We start from the raw sequence: 16,958 nt of genomic DNA on the forward strand, positions 1-16,958 counted from the left end.
CATGGTATCGGCAGAAAAACAGACACATAGACCAATGGAATAGAATTGAGAACCCAGAAATAAAACCACATAAATATGGACAGATAATTTTTGACAAAGGAGCTAAAAACGTACAATGGAGGAAAGACAGCATCTTCAATAAATGGTGCTGCGAGAATTGGAAAGCCATGTGGAAAAGAATGAAACTGGACTGCTATCTGTCACCATGTACCAAAATTAATTCAAAATGGATCAAAGACTTAAGCATAAGACCTGACACAATAAATTGCATAGAAGAAAATATAGGTAATAAACTTATGGACCTTGGGTTCAAAGGACATTTTATGAATTTGACTCCAAAGCAATGGATGTAAAAGCTAAAATAAACGAATGGGACTATATGAAACTTAAAAGCTTCTGCACAGCAAAAGAAAGCATCGACAAAATAAAGAGGCAACCAACTGAATGGGAGAAGATTTTTGCAAATAGTGCCTCCGATAAGGGGCTAATATCGAAAATATACAAGGAACTCATGCAACTCAACAATAAAAAAACAAACAACCCAATTGAAAAATGGACTTAGGACCTGCAGAGACATTTCTCCAAAGAGGACATACAAATGGCAAATAGACATATGAAAAAATGCTCAACATCACTAATCATCAAAGAAATGCAAATAAAAACCCTAATGAGATACCACCTCACCCCAGTTAGAATGGCTATCATCAACGAGACATATAGTAACAAGTGTTGAAGAGGCTGTGGAGAAAAAGGAACGCTCATACACTGTTGGTGGGAATGCAGACTGGTGCAGCTGTTATGGAAGGCAGTGTGGAGGTTCCTCAAAAAATTACAAATAGAATTACCATATGACCCAGCAATCCCTCTCCTGGGTATCTACCCAAAAAATCTGAAAACATTTATCCATAAAGACACGTGTGCTCCAATGCTCATTGCAGCTTTGTTTACGGTGGCTAAGACATGGAAACAACCAAAATGTCCTTCGATAGATGAATGGATAAAGAAGTTGTGGTATATATACATAATGGAGTATTTGGTGATAAGAAAAGATGATATAGGAACATTTGTGACAACATGGATGGATCTTGAGAGTATAATGCTAAGCTAAATATGTCAGACAGAAAAAGCAGAGAATCATATGATTTCACTGATATGTGGTATATAAACCAAAAACAACAAAAGAACAAGAGAAACAAAAACTCATAGACACAGACAATGGTTTAGTGGTTACCAGAGTGTATGGGGGTGGGGGGTGGGAGATGAGGGTAAAGAGGATCAAATATATGGTGATGGAAGGAGAACTGACTCTGCGTGGTGAACACACAATGGGATTTATAGATGATGTAATACAGAATTGTACACCTGAAATCTATGTAATTTTACCAACAATTGTCACCCTAATAAATTAAAATAAATAAAAATAAATAAAAAATAAAAAAGAATCCGTGCTTTTTCAAAGAGAAAAAGCAAGTATTTTCTCTTTGTTACACACCTGAGTTTATGATGCTGCCCTGAAATTATCACCATTTCCACAGCACCGTGTGAGCGGTAAAGTCAAAAAGAGGTTTCTTGAAACTCATGTAGGCCTCTCTCACTCTGGACAAAGGTAAATCATGAAATGTTTTTGGAGAGTGATGCAGTACTGTCTTCCTAAATTAAAAATGTACCTTTTGACTTAGCAATATCTAGGAACTTACTTCCTAGAGATATTCACACGACTATATATATACATCACTGCATTAATTTTAGCAGCAAAAAAACTGCACGCTACTTAATGTCATTTAAATAAATTATGATACAGTCATGCTACATGGAATATGACGTAGCTGAAAGTGGCAGCCCTATAGGTGCAACGTGGAAAGAAGTCACCAGTACACTCATGAGTAAAGAAAGACAGTTCTCAAGCTGTGTGCGCTGCAGCCCCATGTGTGCATCGGGTGTGATGAGCAGAGCATCCCCGTGGCTCCCTCTGGAAGCAGGTGGTGAATGGGATGGAGTGGAAAGGAAGACTTTCAATTTTCACCTTCCATGCTTCTATACTGCTTGAATTTTGTTTGCTGAAAGCAGATATTTATAATAACAAACTTTAAAAAGCAAGGATTAGGAAGGCAGGTGTTCACTGTCAAATCTGGCTACAGACAAGTGGTAAAAAGCTGTCACATGGCCTTCATTTGCTCTTGTAGGAAAATCAGATCAGAAGTTCTGGAATAGTTCCAAGTCGGACCTGCAGAAGTATGTTCTGTGCCCGCCTCCACACATGCCGGGTATTCCTCTGGGGCACCTGTCAGCAAGGGCCCTGCTGGGCCAACCCCACGATGACCAAGGAAGCAACCCCGTCTCGGGTGGGCCGCAGCTCCACGGTGGGTTTTGTCACTGATGTGTCACATGTCATGGCAAGCTACAGCCTCCATGACCTCATTCGTCACATCTCCTACGATATGGAGGACAATAGGGAGCGCACTCCCACACCATCCAGGACACAGGCAGGAGACAGAACAGGGCAGGGAGGTGCCAACGCAAGGCTGCAAAGATGTATTCGTTTTCACAGGGCCACCTGCAAAGTGACCCAAGAGGCCACCTCCCTGCCAATCGCGCTGTTCAGAGCAGCGCTGTCCAGCAGAACTTACTGTGCTGCTGGAGATGCTGTCCTTCATCTACACTGTCCAAAAGGGCAGCCACTGGCCACATGTAAGAACCGCTGAGCACTTGTGGCTAGTGTGACTGAATCTTTCATTTTATTGACTTTTAATTGACTTGAACGTTAACTTATATGGCCCCATGTGACCAGCAGCTCTCGTACTGGATAGCACAGCCCTGGACTCTAGCTCTCTGGTACCCAGGATCTAAACTTCATGGTCCTGGAGCTCTCCGACCCGAGTCAAGGTCTCCTCAATTCAGAGGAGGAACTCCCTTCCTGGCCTCACCAGTGATCTGGAACCTACTTCCCTAGTACCTCCCCACAGTCCTCAGGCCCCCAAAGCTACGCACATCTCCAGGTCCCCTGTTTCTGGATGCCCAGGGCCAGCCAGACGAACCAGAGTGGTGCCCACAGTTCCCTCAAGTTGGGCACACACAGCCCTAGAGAAGCTACGGGTGGACAGGCCCTGGACAGACACAGAAAAGCTAAGCTCAACACCAGCTGCAGGCAAGGAGGTCAAGGACAGGCAAGTGGAGCTGACCACAGCCTCATGGGACATAAGGTGCAACTGCATAGAAAGAACATGGCCTGCTTCTCACTTAGAAACATGGTCATAGCCAAAAATGCTAAAAATGAGTCAGATTAATTCTGGAACGCTAAACTCCACATAGAAGAGGTAATCGCAAGAGAAAGTGTGAGCCCCATTCCATAAGTAACTGGGAAAAACCATGATTTCATGAACTTCACAAAGTTGGGGGTGGGAGCGGCCGCATCCACCGCAGAGGGCCCTGAAGATGGCTTTACACAAAAACCTCGGGAAAACAGGGCTGACATCACACCGTGCACATTCAAGAAAATAAAAAATAAAGTACAAGAAAAGATTTTCCCCATATGTTCAGACTCCCAGATACCCTAAAGAATAAAGAAATTCACCTTCAGGCATCGTATCAGCCGCACATATTGCCCCTTGTGGCTGTTTTCATTTTGGTCCTGACTGTCCCACATGGCTATTTATGTATGTGGCCAAGAACCCAATATTGGCTTTTGTGATTTTCTCCTTGCAGCTTTGGAGTGACAGCCTCTGCCATATGAGCTGATCAATATTAACTTCAGTTGTCTTTTATATTTTCTAGGGTTTGATTTCTTTTTAAATTAAATCTAATTCATCCAAACCTCATATTTTTACAGGGGTATATGCAGATTCTTCCAAATCTTGAACATGCTGCCCAATATCATTGCCTGAACATTTCTCCTCCCCTCTGAAATGATGCTCCCTCCCCTCATTGAAGTTCTTAGGGATGACACCATCTGTTTTAGGACTATTCTGTTCCCTGACCTGGCTAGCCTTGGGCCAGCACCCTGCTTGTAATTACAGTAGTTCACACATCAGACAGAACTGGCCTTCCAAAAGTCACTTAAAACTCTATCCAATATTCTTTATATATTTCTCCTTCCAGATGGAACTTCTATATTAGTTTTGTCAAGTTAAGGGTGGCGGGGGGGGGGGGGGGAGGGGAGGGAGGAGTCCAACTGAAATTATGGCTGGAATAATAATAAACCACTAAGTGAACTTGGGAATAACTATCATTTTATCCATAGTATTTAATCTTTCTTATCCTGGACCAGGGTATTTCTTTCTTCTGATCAAATTTTCTCTTATACCATCTCAGTTGAGCTGCTGTGTGGGTTCACACAGGCATAAAGTTAGATCTTCCTTCTAACAAGGTTCTCTATTACCTGTAAATTAGGACCATTTGCCTTCCTTTCGATATCATCATCACATTTGTTTCATGTCTTATCTCAGAGGTCTAAAGCCGTTGCATGGTAATGATGGCCACTGGACACACCTGATGGGGGAGAGCCAGAAAACAGGCCAGTTCCCAGTCCCATCCCTGTCTTCCAGTCTCAAATGTTCCTGTCCCTGGATCAAGTGGAACATTACCTTAAAGTCAGGGCAGTGTGCCCTCCCTCCAGCCTGTGGAGGCAGGGCTGAAGCTAAGTGGTTGGGTTTTCAAAGTTCATGAGAGGTTGACTTAACCTTGTGGGGCCAGGTGGCTGGTACCTGACCCTCAGCAGGAGCCCGAAGCTGCTCACAGACGATGGGTCCCCTCACATGGAGCAAGATGCTGCCTGAAAAAATGCCCACCCCAACAAAAGTTGGAGAAGGAAATCTGAGAAAAGGTAATGTAGTTTCACAGAGAGGTAAGAGAGGAAAACCCAGCTAAAAACATAGGGTCCTGTGCTATCCAGCACAGGTCCAAACACTTCAGCTCCCAGAAGATGCCTAATCAAGACAAATGCAATCCCTTTCCCAAATCAAGTAAAGGCTAGTCAAAGACTTAAAGAAAACAAGAACAAAACCCTAAGACTATTCTATCAAAGGAGTGATGAACATGAAATAGGAATTCACTGGCCCAATTTCTATAGTAATATGCACTAAAAAAATAAGGGGAACTTAATGTTCTATGTTATTATATATAGATCATATACACCGGGGGTGCCAAAAAAATGTACACAAAGCGGACACTTTGGTCAACGTTGCTCAAGCAGTAGTTCGCCATAATCAGAAGTGTATGGATGCTGATGGTAACCTCTTTGAGCATCTCTCGTAACTACAGAAGTCAAACATGACTTACATTCATCTTTTGTCATCAGTATACATTAAATATTACAATTTTAATACAGTTTTCCTGTCTTAAAATGTGTATACATTTTTTTGGCACCCTCTGTATTATACATACATACATATATATAAAATGTTCCGTTAAATAACTGGGGTAGGGGGTAGGGAAGAGAGGAAACGGGATAGGGGCTGAATGCCATTGTTCTCTGGAAATATTATCCTACCATTATTCACTCAACAAACATACAGAAACAATAAAGCTATGCTAAAGTACCAGGTGAGGTAAGAAATAGTCAGACATTTAAGAAAGATCTGCCGTACTCAGTCTCAGTATATGTCATATGACTTGCTGCGGCCAATAGGATGCTGGTTTGAAATGTGCCCTTTTACAGCTCTGCTGTAACCATGAAAAGGGCCTCTGCCCTGAAGCCTCAGCCTGGGCCCCAGAATGAGCACATGTGGAACAGAACTGCAGTAAGGAGCCAAACCCACTTAAACTGCAGCATGAAGCAGAGCCACTCAGCTGAGACAACCCAGATCAGTCAACCTCCAGCCAATCCAACAGAAGCAAGAGCAAGAATGACTGCTGGTGGAAGCCACTGACATCTGGAATGTCTGTTATGCAGCCTTGTTGTGGCAATAGCTGACTGATAAAGATGGCTTCCCCAAAGGGAATCCACAAGCCATTTAAAGAAAACCTGTCCTCCAAGTTCATAAAGAAATCAAAGCTACTTACCAGGCTCACCTTTCTTCTTTGAACCAGACTTCTTCTTAGCAAGAGCCTCTTGTTTTGGTGCCTCCTGGCTCTGGACCGTATCTGCATTTTTGCCCTGGATAGGAGCTGCCTCTGCCTTTTTACCCTGATTGGAAGATGCATCCACCTTTTTGCCCTGGTTGGGAGACCCCTCTGACTTTTTGCCCTGGTTTGGGGTTCCTTCTGCCTTTCTGCCTTGATTGGGGCCCCCCTCTGCTTTTTTACCCTGGTTTGCAACACCCTCAGTCTTTGTGGCCTGATTAGCAACTGAATCTGCCTTTTTGCTCTGATTCTGGGCCCCCTCGGCCTTTTTGCCCTGATTCTGAGCCCCATCTGCCTTTTTGCCCTGGCTCTGGGCCGCCTCTGTCTTTTTGCCCTGGTTGGGGACCCCCTCTGCCTTTCTGCCCTGGTTGGGGACCCCCTCTGCCTTTTTGCCCTGGTTAGGGGTCCCTTCTGCCTTTTTGCCCTGGTTAGGGGTCCCTTCTGCCTTTTTGCCCTGGTTGGGGGTCCCTTCTGCCTTTTTGCCTTGGTTGGGGGCCCCTTCTGCTTTTTTGCCCTGGTTGGGGGGCCCCTCTGCCTTCTTGCCCTGGTTCTGGGCCCCCTCTGCCTTTCTGCCCTGGTTGGGGGTTCCTTCTACCTTTTTGCTCTGATTCTGAACCACTTCTACCTTTTTGCCCTGACTGGGGCTCCCTTCTGCCTTTTTGCCCTGGTTCTGGGCCCCCTCTGCCTTTTTGCCCTGGTTGGGGGCCCCCTCTGCTTTTTTACCCTGATTCTGGGCCACCTCTACTTTTTTGCCCTGGCTGGGAGCCCCCTCTACTTTTCTGCCCTGGTTGGGGGACCCTTCTGTCCTTTTGCTCTGGTTAGGGACCCCCTCTGCCTTTTTGCCCTGGTTAGGAACCCCCTCTGCCTTTTTGCCCTGGTTCTGAGTCCCCTCTGCCTTTTTGCCCTGGTTTGGGGTTCCCTCTGCTTTTTTGCCCTGGTTTGGGGTTCCCTCCGCTTTTTTGCCCTGGTTTGGGGCTCCCTCCATCTTTTTGCCCTGGTTCAGGGTTCCCTCCGCCTTTTTGCCCTGGTTCGGGACCGCTTCTGCCTTTTTGCCCTGGTTTGGGGTTCCCTCTGCCTTTTTGCCCTGGTTCAGGGTTCCTTCTGTCTTTTTGCCCTGGTTCGAGACCACGTCTACCTTTTTGCCCTGATTTTGGGCCCCCTCTGCCTTTTTACCCTGGTTAGGGACCCCCTCTGCCTTTTTGCTCTGGTTGAGGGTTCCCTCTGCCTTTTTGCTCTGGTTGGGGGTTCCCTCTGCCTTTTTGCCCTGGTGCTGGGCCCCCTCTGCCTTTTTGCCCTGGTTCTGGGGCCCTTCTGCCTTTTTGCCCTGTGCAGCACCAGTGGATGGAGTACTGGCCTTGGCACCCACTGGGGGCACAACCACCATAGGCACCTCCTTGGGAGCAGTTTCCAAGATGGCAGCCTTTGAGGCAAGAACTTGGATGGAATTCACTACAGAACTGACTGCTGGTTCCACTTTTGCTACTTTTTTCTCCTTCTTCTTTTTGTCTTTAGGGGAGGAGGCCAGCTTCTCTTGGGGCATGGCTGGTATTGTGGCTATAGGGGCAATGACCACGGGGGGCTGGACTGGGGTTGGAGCCACTGCCACTGCAGGTGCTCGCACTGGGTCTTTGATGAGGATGGTCATGTTGGGGGCTGGCTCATGGTCAGGTATTTTCCCGTTGAGTTTCTCTTCCTTTTTCTTGGTCTTTCCTTTCTTCTCCACTGTTTTCTCCTTCTTCTTCTTCTCCACTTTATGGTGGTGAGTTTTTGCCATCTCCTTACGCTGGTTGGCTAGAGCTTCTTCATATGATGTCTCCTTCATGGAGAAGGTTGACACCAGAAAGATGCCAATGGCGGAAACAACCATGAATCCACCAAAAACCATAACCCCCAAGGTCTGAGTGTCGTAAATGTCCATCCTGGCTGGCTTTCCTTTCACCTGCCAAATACATACACATAGATTACTTTCTGCAGAAACTGAGGCATCAACAGTTTCCACCCCACCCTCACTACCAGACTGAAGGTTTCACTCCTCTCCACACTGATAAAGTCAGAGCAAAAACAAATCCAGGCAATCTCTGATGTCATACATTCTTACCTGCCATTCCTTAGAAGGAAGCAATTTTTACACAAGATATGAGCCGTCCCTTTTAGTGCCGGCAGATATAAAGCAAAAGAGAGATGGCAGAATGCAGGTCGATAACTAGGGCACATGATGCCCTGGAGACTCAGAAGCCTCAATCACAATTCAAGATATTCCCCTCTGCAGGGGTTAAAGGTCCACATGAGCACAAGCACAGGCCAGGTGTGAAATGCTGGGGAGTGGTGAGGACTGCAGCAAAAATGCCCCACTAAATTAGGGGGCAAGTGTTACCTAGCCATAGCTGATTATTATAGAAATGTGAGCGCTGTGTCACAAGAAAAAAAGATTTTTGCTTTTTCGGGTTAGGCCAGAAATCTTTTTTTCTCCATGTGAAATTGGCAGATTTAAAAAATAACATGTGAGGCAAACCAAATACTTCTGTAGGCTTTCACCCATATGTATTCTGGCCAGCAGGTCCCCAGTGTGCCATCTCTACTCTGTTACCTCCCATTTCCCTAGTGCTGATAAACATAACTACCCAGGGTCAGAAATGAAAATCTTTACGTTACAAGCCAGAAAAGTGATCAAGAATTTGGTGAGGTAAATGAAAAATGGCCTTCTGCCAGCGATAGCTGCTGAAGAGATATGGAACCTGCAATTCACACATTTGGAAACAGGAAGTATCAGTCTTGGAAAGCCCACCAAATAAGACTCCAGGTTTGGAATTTCACATCCGGAGGCTGTAAAGAGGGTGTACAGTGTCACCAGGCTCAACCTTCACACGGGAAAGGGGGCCCTTTGCCTGACAACAAACTCCAAACCCAGAGGATGAACTGCCCCTTCTCACAGCCCATGAACCAAAGTCCAAAGGGTCAGAGGCAGCCTGGTCCACAACTTCCTGGCTGATAGCCCAGGCTAGGTTCAACTTCAGTGAGGAACTCTAAGATGCTTATTTGTTTGGATTCATTCAACTTTTATCAACTAATTTTGATGCTATTATAATTTTGCAGTCCCTTGAACTCCAGAGTGAGAAAAAAGCCTAGCTCCCTATGGATCAGCAATGGAATTAGTGAACAGAAAGCGAGCATAGAAGGGTGGCTAAGGGAAAGTGGAAAGGGGGAGAAGGGAGAGGAGCAGGAGAGGTGAACCCCACCCCCCAACATAACCCTCCAAAATCTCTAGACTCTGTGGTAGGCCGGGTCCCGGCTTGACAGTGGCTTAGAAGTTGAGATTCCTCTTCCAGTAGAAGAAAGAAAGGGAAATAGAGTAGGAATTTCTAAATAATCATGAAATCTAAATTTTGATCTTAAGAGTATTTTAAAGAAGGAACTGAGAAGAGAAATTGTTTTACATGTCTCAGCAATATTTTCTAAGAAAAATCACTCTTGTCAAAGAACAAACACACTTTCGCTGTGCGTTTCTAATAAAACTCTGCAGGCAGAGGGTTTAATGCACTCCTGACAAACACTTCATAGCATGTGCTTTCCCCAGTGGTAACGCCACTAGACGCAGCTGTGATCCTTACCGCTCCCAGACTGTCACCCTGGGAATGTAGGACCAAGTCAAACTCTTCATTATGGTCAGAACCTCTGCAAATGAAGTCTGAGGCAGGCGCATGGAGCCTTCCACCTGGACAAATGGATTCTGACCTCTGAGAGCATGATCCACAGCCAGGGCGCCCTCATATATGACAGTCAAGAGAGGGTGTTCCAAATTAGTCTTTCCAGAAACACACTCACAAGCTATGACACACTCACAGGCTAAGTGTTGAAAATGAAACTGCCCTGCTAGCCCTGGAGGGATCCAGGGGGCAGGTGGGCAGGGACAAGAAGCCTTGGAACATTCTACGGTCAACCTTCATTTCTTAGTGGGCATCCACCAACCGAAACTCTAGGTCCTCACAAGGACCTCTTAGAACTTCGCCAATGTGGACACGTTCAGCTACAAAAACTACATTACAGTCACTATATTCAGTATATTCAGATGACAGAATGCCTCTGAAATACTCCCTTTCTCCAGAGGCAGTACAACGCCAGGGGCCTGGGTCACCCTGGCTGCGACTCCAAAAGCCCCAAGTCGCTTCCCAACTTGAGGGTTGGTCTCCCATGGAGCTGCAGGGTCACCAGGCTCCTACAATGCAGGCTCTGTTCCTGCCAAGCACTGTGGAGCCTATGCAGCCTTGTGGTTTAAGCAGAAGAACCAAGGTTGAAAATGAACCTTGACTCTTACTCAAGTTAGGCAAACACGGAATACAAAACCCACCCTCTTTTGGGAGCACAGACTCGAGAAAGGCTAGCTTGGGAGAGTATTCTCCTCTGTAGCACACACAAGTGTATGTTTGATACCAGCACAAGCGTGCATTCCCAACTTACGCAGGAAGGGTTGCTTTAAAAAGAAATTACATTCCCACTACTAATTCCTGGGTTAGAATCTCTTTAAAAGAAATCTTTCACAGAAAAATAAAAAGCCCTAGTCTTGAGTAACACACCGAAACATTTAACACTAAGGTTATATCACCACAAACAGCAAAGATACCTAAGTGAAAGCCAGGCTTCCTGATGCTATTGTAGGGTCAGCTTGGGTGGCAACACCATGGGAGATCCCTGACTCACAGGAATGATAAAGCTGGTGATGCCTCACAATGTGCTCTCAATATCAGCATTTGGGGTGCTTTGCTTATAAAATTCCTGTTATAAAAGGACCCCTAGGAATCGTCCCCAGGGTTTCCCACAGACCATGTCCAGACTGGCAAAGCAGGTGTGTGCCCACACATATCCTGTATGGGCTGACTACAAAGCACCTACATTCTGTCAATTCTGGAAATTTCTATGAAATATGTACTTTTACTTATTATTGCTAGTACACTTAGAGTGTAAAGTAGAAAGGTGAAAGCCCTGCGATGGAAGGAAGCAGGAGGCCACCCACAAGCCTGGGGACCATTCCGAGGCTGGCTGACTGAAATTCACTGGCCCACCTTGAAGGTGCTGAGAGAATGTTTTTCCTTCTGTTCCTGGAGGGTAAGGATTCAGGGAACAAAAGTTAAGTGGAAAACCAAATTCTTCAGACATGGACTACATCTGCTAACTCATGTGACCTAACCAGCCTAGTCCAGTTTGGCCAGTTCAGCCTAATTTGGCAATTGGGATTAACTAGGCTTTGTGAAAGGACCTTCAACAGCGCCCCTGGGGCCAGGTCTCATCACTAACTAGCTGCTCCCCTGGGGCCACGTGTAGGCACTCAGAGAAGCCATGAGGCTGGGGTGTGCTGGGGGATAGGGAGGGTGTCCAAGAGAACAAGTCCCCAGATCCATTTACTGGGCCCAAGATGACCTCCCAGGAAGGTACAAAACTAAAACAGAATGACAATGAAATAGAGACCCTAGCAGATATAGCTGTACCAGTGTCACCCTCTCCTAATTTTTTTTTAGTATTTTGAAATATTTCAAATATACAAAAGATTAAGAAAAACATCATGACCATCCATTTACCTACCACCTTACCTTTGATAAAGGTTTATCAAATGGAAACATTTTACCACATTTACTTCAGATATTTATTTTAAATTATCTTTCTCTTTCCAGAGAGAACCAGCCAGCACCCAGAATATATCACTTAGTACCTCCACACGTGTTTATCCTTACATTATAAATATGTGTCTCCACAAACAAAATATAGTGTGGCTTTGAGTGCTATATAAATGCTGCTACTGCAGGTTACCACTGGGCAATTTTTTTGAAAACTTAGTTTTTGAGATTTATTTGTATAAATACACATAGCATTAGTTCATTTTAATTCCTATGTTATGTAATTAGACCACAAATGGAAATGGGTCCACACTATGACAGGCACTTAGGTTTTAAAAATGTATGTATTTAAAAATTTATGTATTAAAAATTTATGTAGTATGACATGTCTCCCAGGTTCCCTGTGCCACTGCACAGATTTCACTATGATATACCTAGAACTGGACTTACTAGGTCACAGGGTGGGCACGCATATGCCAGCTGCTGCCAAACTGCTCCCAAAGGGGCAGTGCCTCGAAGGTCCCCCCTCCCTCCACATCTCTGACAACATTTCCTACTGTGGTCAAACTTGAGACGTGGTGCCAATCAAATGGATATGACATTGCATTTTCCATGTTTATTAGCCCTTCAGATTTCTTTGCTGTGTTACTATTTATAGCCTTTGCCCATTTTTCTATTGTTTTGTTTTTTTTCCGTTTATAGGTATCCTCTACATACTATTTTGGATATTACTCATTTGTTGTTTTAGATGTGTCTAAGTCTGTGGTTTCTCTCTCAAACAATTTATAATGTTTTTGATATCAACTATTAATTATACTATTAATGTAATACAATTTACTAATCTTTGCCTTTATAGTTTGCCATTCTTGTTTCAGATACTACCCTAGAGTCATAACCTTCCCTTTTTTTTTAAAGGAAAAAAGTATTGCTATCCTTTAAATTTAAATAATTACTCATTTATGTTGGATGCAGGCAATACATTTCCCATGGGTGAAACTCAAAAGGACCAAAACGGTTCATACAGGGTGAAAAATCTCCCTTATATCCCTGACCCCCAGCCACCCAGGTTCTAACCATTGGGATGGGAGACAACCATTGTGACAGAAGTCATTTTATTGTTTAGAAGTTATTTTCTTCTAAGAACCTCAATAATACTTTTCGTAGGTAGTTTTTATTTATTATTATTAAATTTATTGGGATGACAATGGTTAGTAAAACTACATGGATTTCAAGTGTACATTTCTATAACACATCATCTATAGATCACATTGTATGCTCACCACCCAGAGACAGTTCTCCTTCCATCATCATATACTTGACCCCCTTCACATTCTTCTACCATTCCCCTCCCGTTAGCCTCTGGTAACCACTAAACTGTTGTCTGAGTCTGAGTTGTTGTTTCTTTGTTTATCTTGTTCCTTTGTTGCTTTCAGTTTTATATCCCACATGAGTGAAATTATATGATTCTCAACTTTTTCTGTCTGACTTATTTTGCTTAGCATAATAATCTCAAGACCCATCCATGTTGTCACAAATGACAGTGTTTCATCTTTTCTTATGGCAGAGTAATATTCCATTGTATATATGTACCACCTCCTTTACCCAATCATCTATCAAAGGACACTTTGGTTGTTTCCATGTCTTGGCCACCATACATAATGCTGCAATGAACATTGGAGTACATGTATCTTTACGGGTAAAAGTTTTTCAGATTTTTGGGGTAGATACACAGGAGCAGGACAGCTGGGTCATATGGTAATTCTATTCTCAACTTTTTGAGGAACCACCATTCTGTTTTCCACAGTGACTGTACCAACTTACATTCCCACAGTGGGAATGTGTAAGTGGGAATTGTGTAAGTGGGAATGTAGGTATTTTTTTAATCACCTGGGATTTACTTTGGCATGTGACAGGAAATAGTGATATAACTTTTCCCCATCAGTATAATTACCCAGCACCATTTCCTGATTGTTTTAGCTCCCCTCACCCCCTTCCCCCCCCCAAAGAAAAACATGTTCCCCCGACTTATAGGCCACCTCTGTCCCATCAAGTCTGCAATATACCTGGATCTATTATTACTGGACTCCATATTTTGTCCCACCAGTGTATTTATCTATGCCCTGCATCATCACCCCATTTTTGGCCTATGCCTCCTTTCCAAAAATTCTACTGGGATTTTCATTTGAATAACACTGAATTTACAGATGAATATAGTGAGAACTGACACTGTACTCTATGGGTTTCTCATCAATGAATATCGTATGGCAAAGCGCTACATTCATTTAAAAAGTTCTTTTAAACTTGCGGATAGCTTTTCATGGTCTTCCCTATAAAAGTCTTACCCATCTTTTGTTGTTAAGATTATTGCTAACTTAAAATATACAGGAAAAAGATATCTTTTGTAAATTACTCTTCTATTTCTAGCTATAGACAACCGCAGTTATTCATTTACCCAGATATTATGCTAAACTCTCGTCAAACCGAGTTTGTAGATTCTCTTAGATTTTCTGTTTAAAAAAAAATCACCAATGAAAAAAGACAGTGCCGTTTCTTGCTGTCTAATCCTTATTCTCTCTCTTTTTTTTCTTCTTCTTCTCTTTTTCTTGTCTCACAGAACTCTGTAACAGTGTTGAACACGGTGGGAAACAGGGCTTCCTAGTCTCATCCCTGAGTCTCCACTTCTGGTCTCATCCCTGAGTCTTCACCATTAGATGCTGTGTTGACCACAGATTTTTGGTAGAAGTACCATGTTTCCCCAAAAATAAGACCTAGCTGAAAATCATCTTTAATGCGTCTTTTGGAGCAAAAATTAATATAAGACCCGGTCTTATTTTACTATAAGACCAGGTCTATAATATAACATAACAATACAATACAATACAATAATATTATATTATATTATAATATTATACCAGGTCTTATATTAATTTTTGCTCCAAAAGATGCATTAGAGCTGATTGTCCAGCTATTTTTGGGGGGAAATATTTTTGGGGAAACATGGTATTTTCTCAGATTAAGCTATCTTATATTCCTAGTTACCTTTTCTTTTCACTTTTTTAACAGTTGGGTACTGAATTTTAGCAAATGTTTTTTCTTTATCACCTGACATTTTCTCTAACCTGAAATGGGTTGAATTACAATAATATATATTCTAATGTTAACTCACATTTCATTCTTATAATATAAACCCTTCTTGATGGTGGGCCTTTTCTTTTTTAATATATCACTAGATTTGGTTTGTTCACCTTTTTATGTGGGATTTGCATGCATGCTCTTAAGTAAAGAGAGTTAGAGGTCATTCTCAGACTGCTCTTATGTGGTCTTGGTAGCAAGGACACTCGAGTCTCATAAAATGAGCTAAGGATCATCCCTTTCTCCCTATTCTTAATAGATGTGGAAGAACTTGCCTGTAAAACTGCCTGGATCTAGTGTTTTAAGATCTGTTCCTGGAGGTATAGGGGCGAGAGAGCTGATTTTTTTTTTTTTAACTACTGATTCATTGTTTTGAGTTATAATTGACATATAGCACTGTATAAGTTTAAGGTGTACAGCATAGTGATTTGACTTACATATATCGTAATTACCATAAATTCAGTTAATATCCATCATTGCATGTAGATACAAAACAAAAAGAAAAAAAACGTTTCTTATGATGAGAACTTTTAGGATTTACTCTGTTAACAACTTTCATACTCGTATGTATCACACGACAGTGTTAACGATAGTCATCATGTTGTACATCACATGCCTACTAATTATATATCTTATAACTGGAAGTTTGTACCTTTTGACCACTTTCATCCAATTTCCCCTCCCCCACACCCTGCCTATGATAACCACAAATCTGATCTCTTTTACTATAAGTTTTTTTTTTAAGACTCTACATATAAGATCATACAGTATTTGTCTTTCTCTGACTTACTTCACTTCGCATAATGCCCTCAAGGTCCATCCATGTTGTCAATGTCAAAGCAGGAGTTTGTACTTTTCATGCTTGAATAATATTCCACCACATATACACCACAACCTCTTCATCCACGAGGAATGACTTGGCTACTGTAAATTGCTGATTCAATTTCAATGATTCCAGAACCAGCTTTTGGGTTTCTGATCTATATAATTAATTCTCATTATTCCTTCCTCCAACTTCTATTTTGTTCTATCCGCTTGCTATGGACATTTATTAATTTTCAGCCCTTTCTTTTTTAAAAATATATTCTTCATTTCTGTTACTATATCCTTTATTTCTGACTGGTTCTTTTTCATGGTTTCCACCTCCTTTTTTTTTTTGTCCCCGCCGTCCCACCCCCCGGTTTTTAAGCCATTGTTTCTCAGTCTAGTTGTAGGGCACAGCTCCCTGGCCCATGCTGGTATTATGAGCCTTGCGCTCCACCCAGCTGAGGCAGTCCTCCAGATGCTCACAGCAGCCCAGTTGCAGGAAGAGCCGTTATTCACAATCTTAGCTGTAGAGGGCGCAGCTCACTGGCCCATGTGGGAATCGAACAGGCGGCCTTTGGCGTTAGGAGCATGGCGCTCCAACCTTCTGAGGCACTGGTCCACCCCCTTTCTTTTTTCTTGTAGTAAATATTTAAAGCAAGAAATTTCCCTCTAAGTACTGCTGTAGCTTCATCCTACAAACTGCAATGCACAGTATTTTTTCATTATTGTTCAGTTGTATTTTCTAATTCCCATATTATCCCTCAAATTAATGAAGTGGCAGTGTCCTTAACTTTCCTAACATGTGGGGGATTTGAATTATTATTGATAATTTCCCATTTAACTGCACTGTCATCAGAGAATCTGTTCTGTGTGATGGAAAACAAAGTTTCCAGACTTTTAACCATGATAAAGAAAAATAATTTTTTATGTGACCCAGAATGGATGGACACATACACACACACTAGTACTAGTATGTGCATGTGTATGTACATATACACACGTAACAACATTCATGAAACAATAATTCAGTATTAGTACATGGGATGCACCAGTATTTTCTATGCCATCAAAAAATTTTAAAAGGTTTTTTCACAACCAACTAAATTGACTTTGAGGCTCACAATAGTTTGAAAAACACTGATTTAGATTATGAAATTTGATAAGTTTTGATAGATTGTGGTCAATTTTTATAAATACATGTGTACTCTATGGAATGACGGGTTCTACATGTATCCCTATTTTGAGCTTCATAATTTTCTATACAACCCTTCTAGTTTTTCGCCTACTTAATCTAATAGTTATTGAGAGCTTTAAAAATCTCCTACCATGATCATGGACTTACCATTTTCTCCTTGA

The 16,958-nt window shown here is 42.6% G+C and overlaps 1 protein-coding gene across 6 annotated transcripts in view; it reads right to left on the reverse strand.

Moving 5' to 3' along the window:
* RRBP1 (ribosome binding protein 1) overlaps positions 1-16,958 on the reverse strand; it is a 74,129-nt gene that overhangs the window by 42,014 nt on the left and 15,157 nt on the right. For 4 of the 6 annotated variants that reach the window (XM_074317745.2, XM_074317742.2, XM_074317741.2 and 1 more), the window contains exon 2: positions 5,998-7,996. In XM_074317745.2, coding sequence (XP_074173846.1) covers positions 5,998-7,975 — 1,978 coding nt within the window. In that variant the 5' untranslated portion in view covers positions 7,976-7,996. The remainder of the gene's footprint in view (positions 1-5,997; positions 7,997-16,958) is intronic. The other 2 variants (XM_088789276.1, XM_088789275.1) reach the window with 2 other exon arrangements.

The sequence above is a fragment of the Rhinolophus sinicus genome, chromosome 13 (assembly GCF_057876585.1).
Source record: "Rhinolophus sinicus isolate RSI-liver-muscle chromosome 13, RSI-T2T, whole genome shotgun sequence".
NCBI lineage: Eukaryota > Metazoa > Chordata > Mammalia > Chiroptera > Rhinolophidae > Rhinolophus > Rhinolophus sinicus.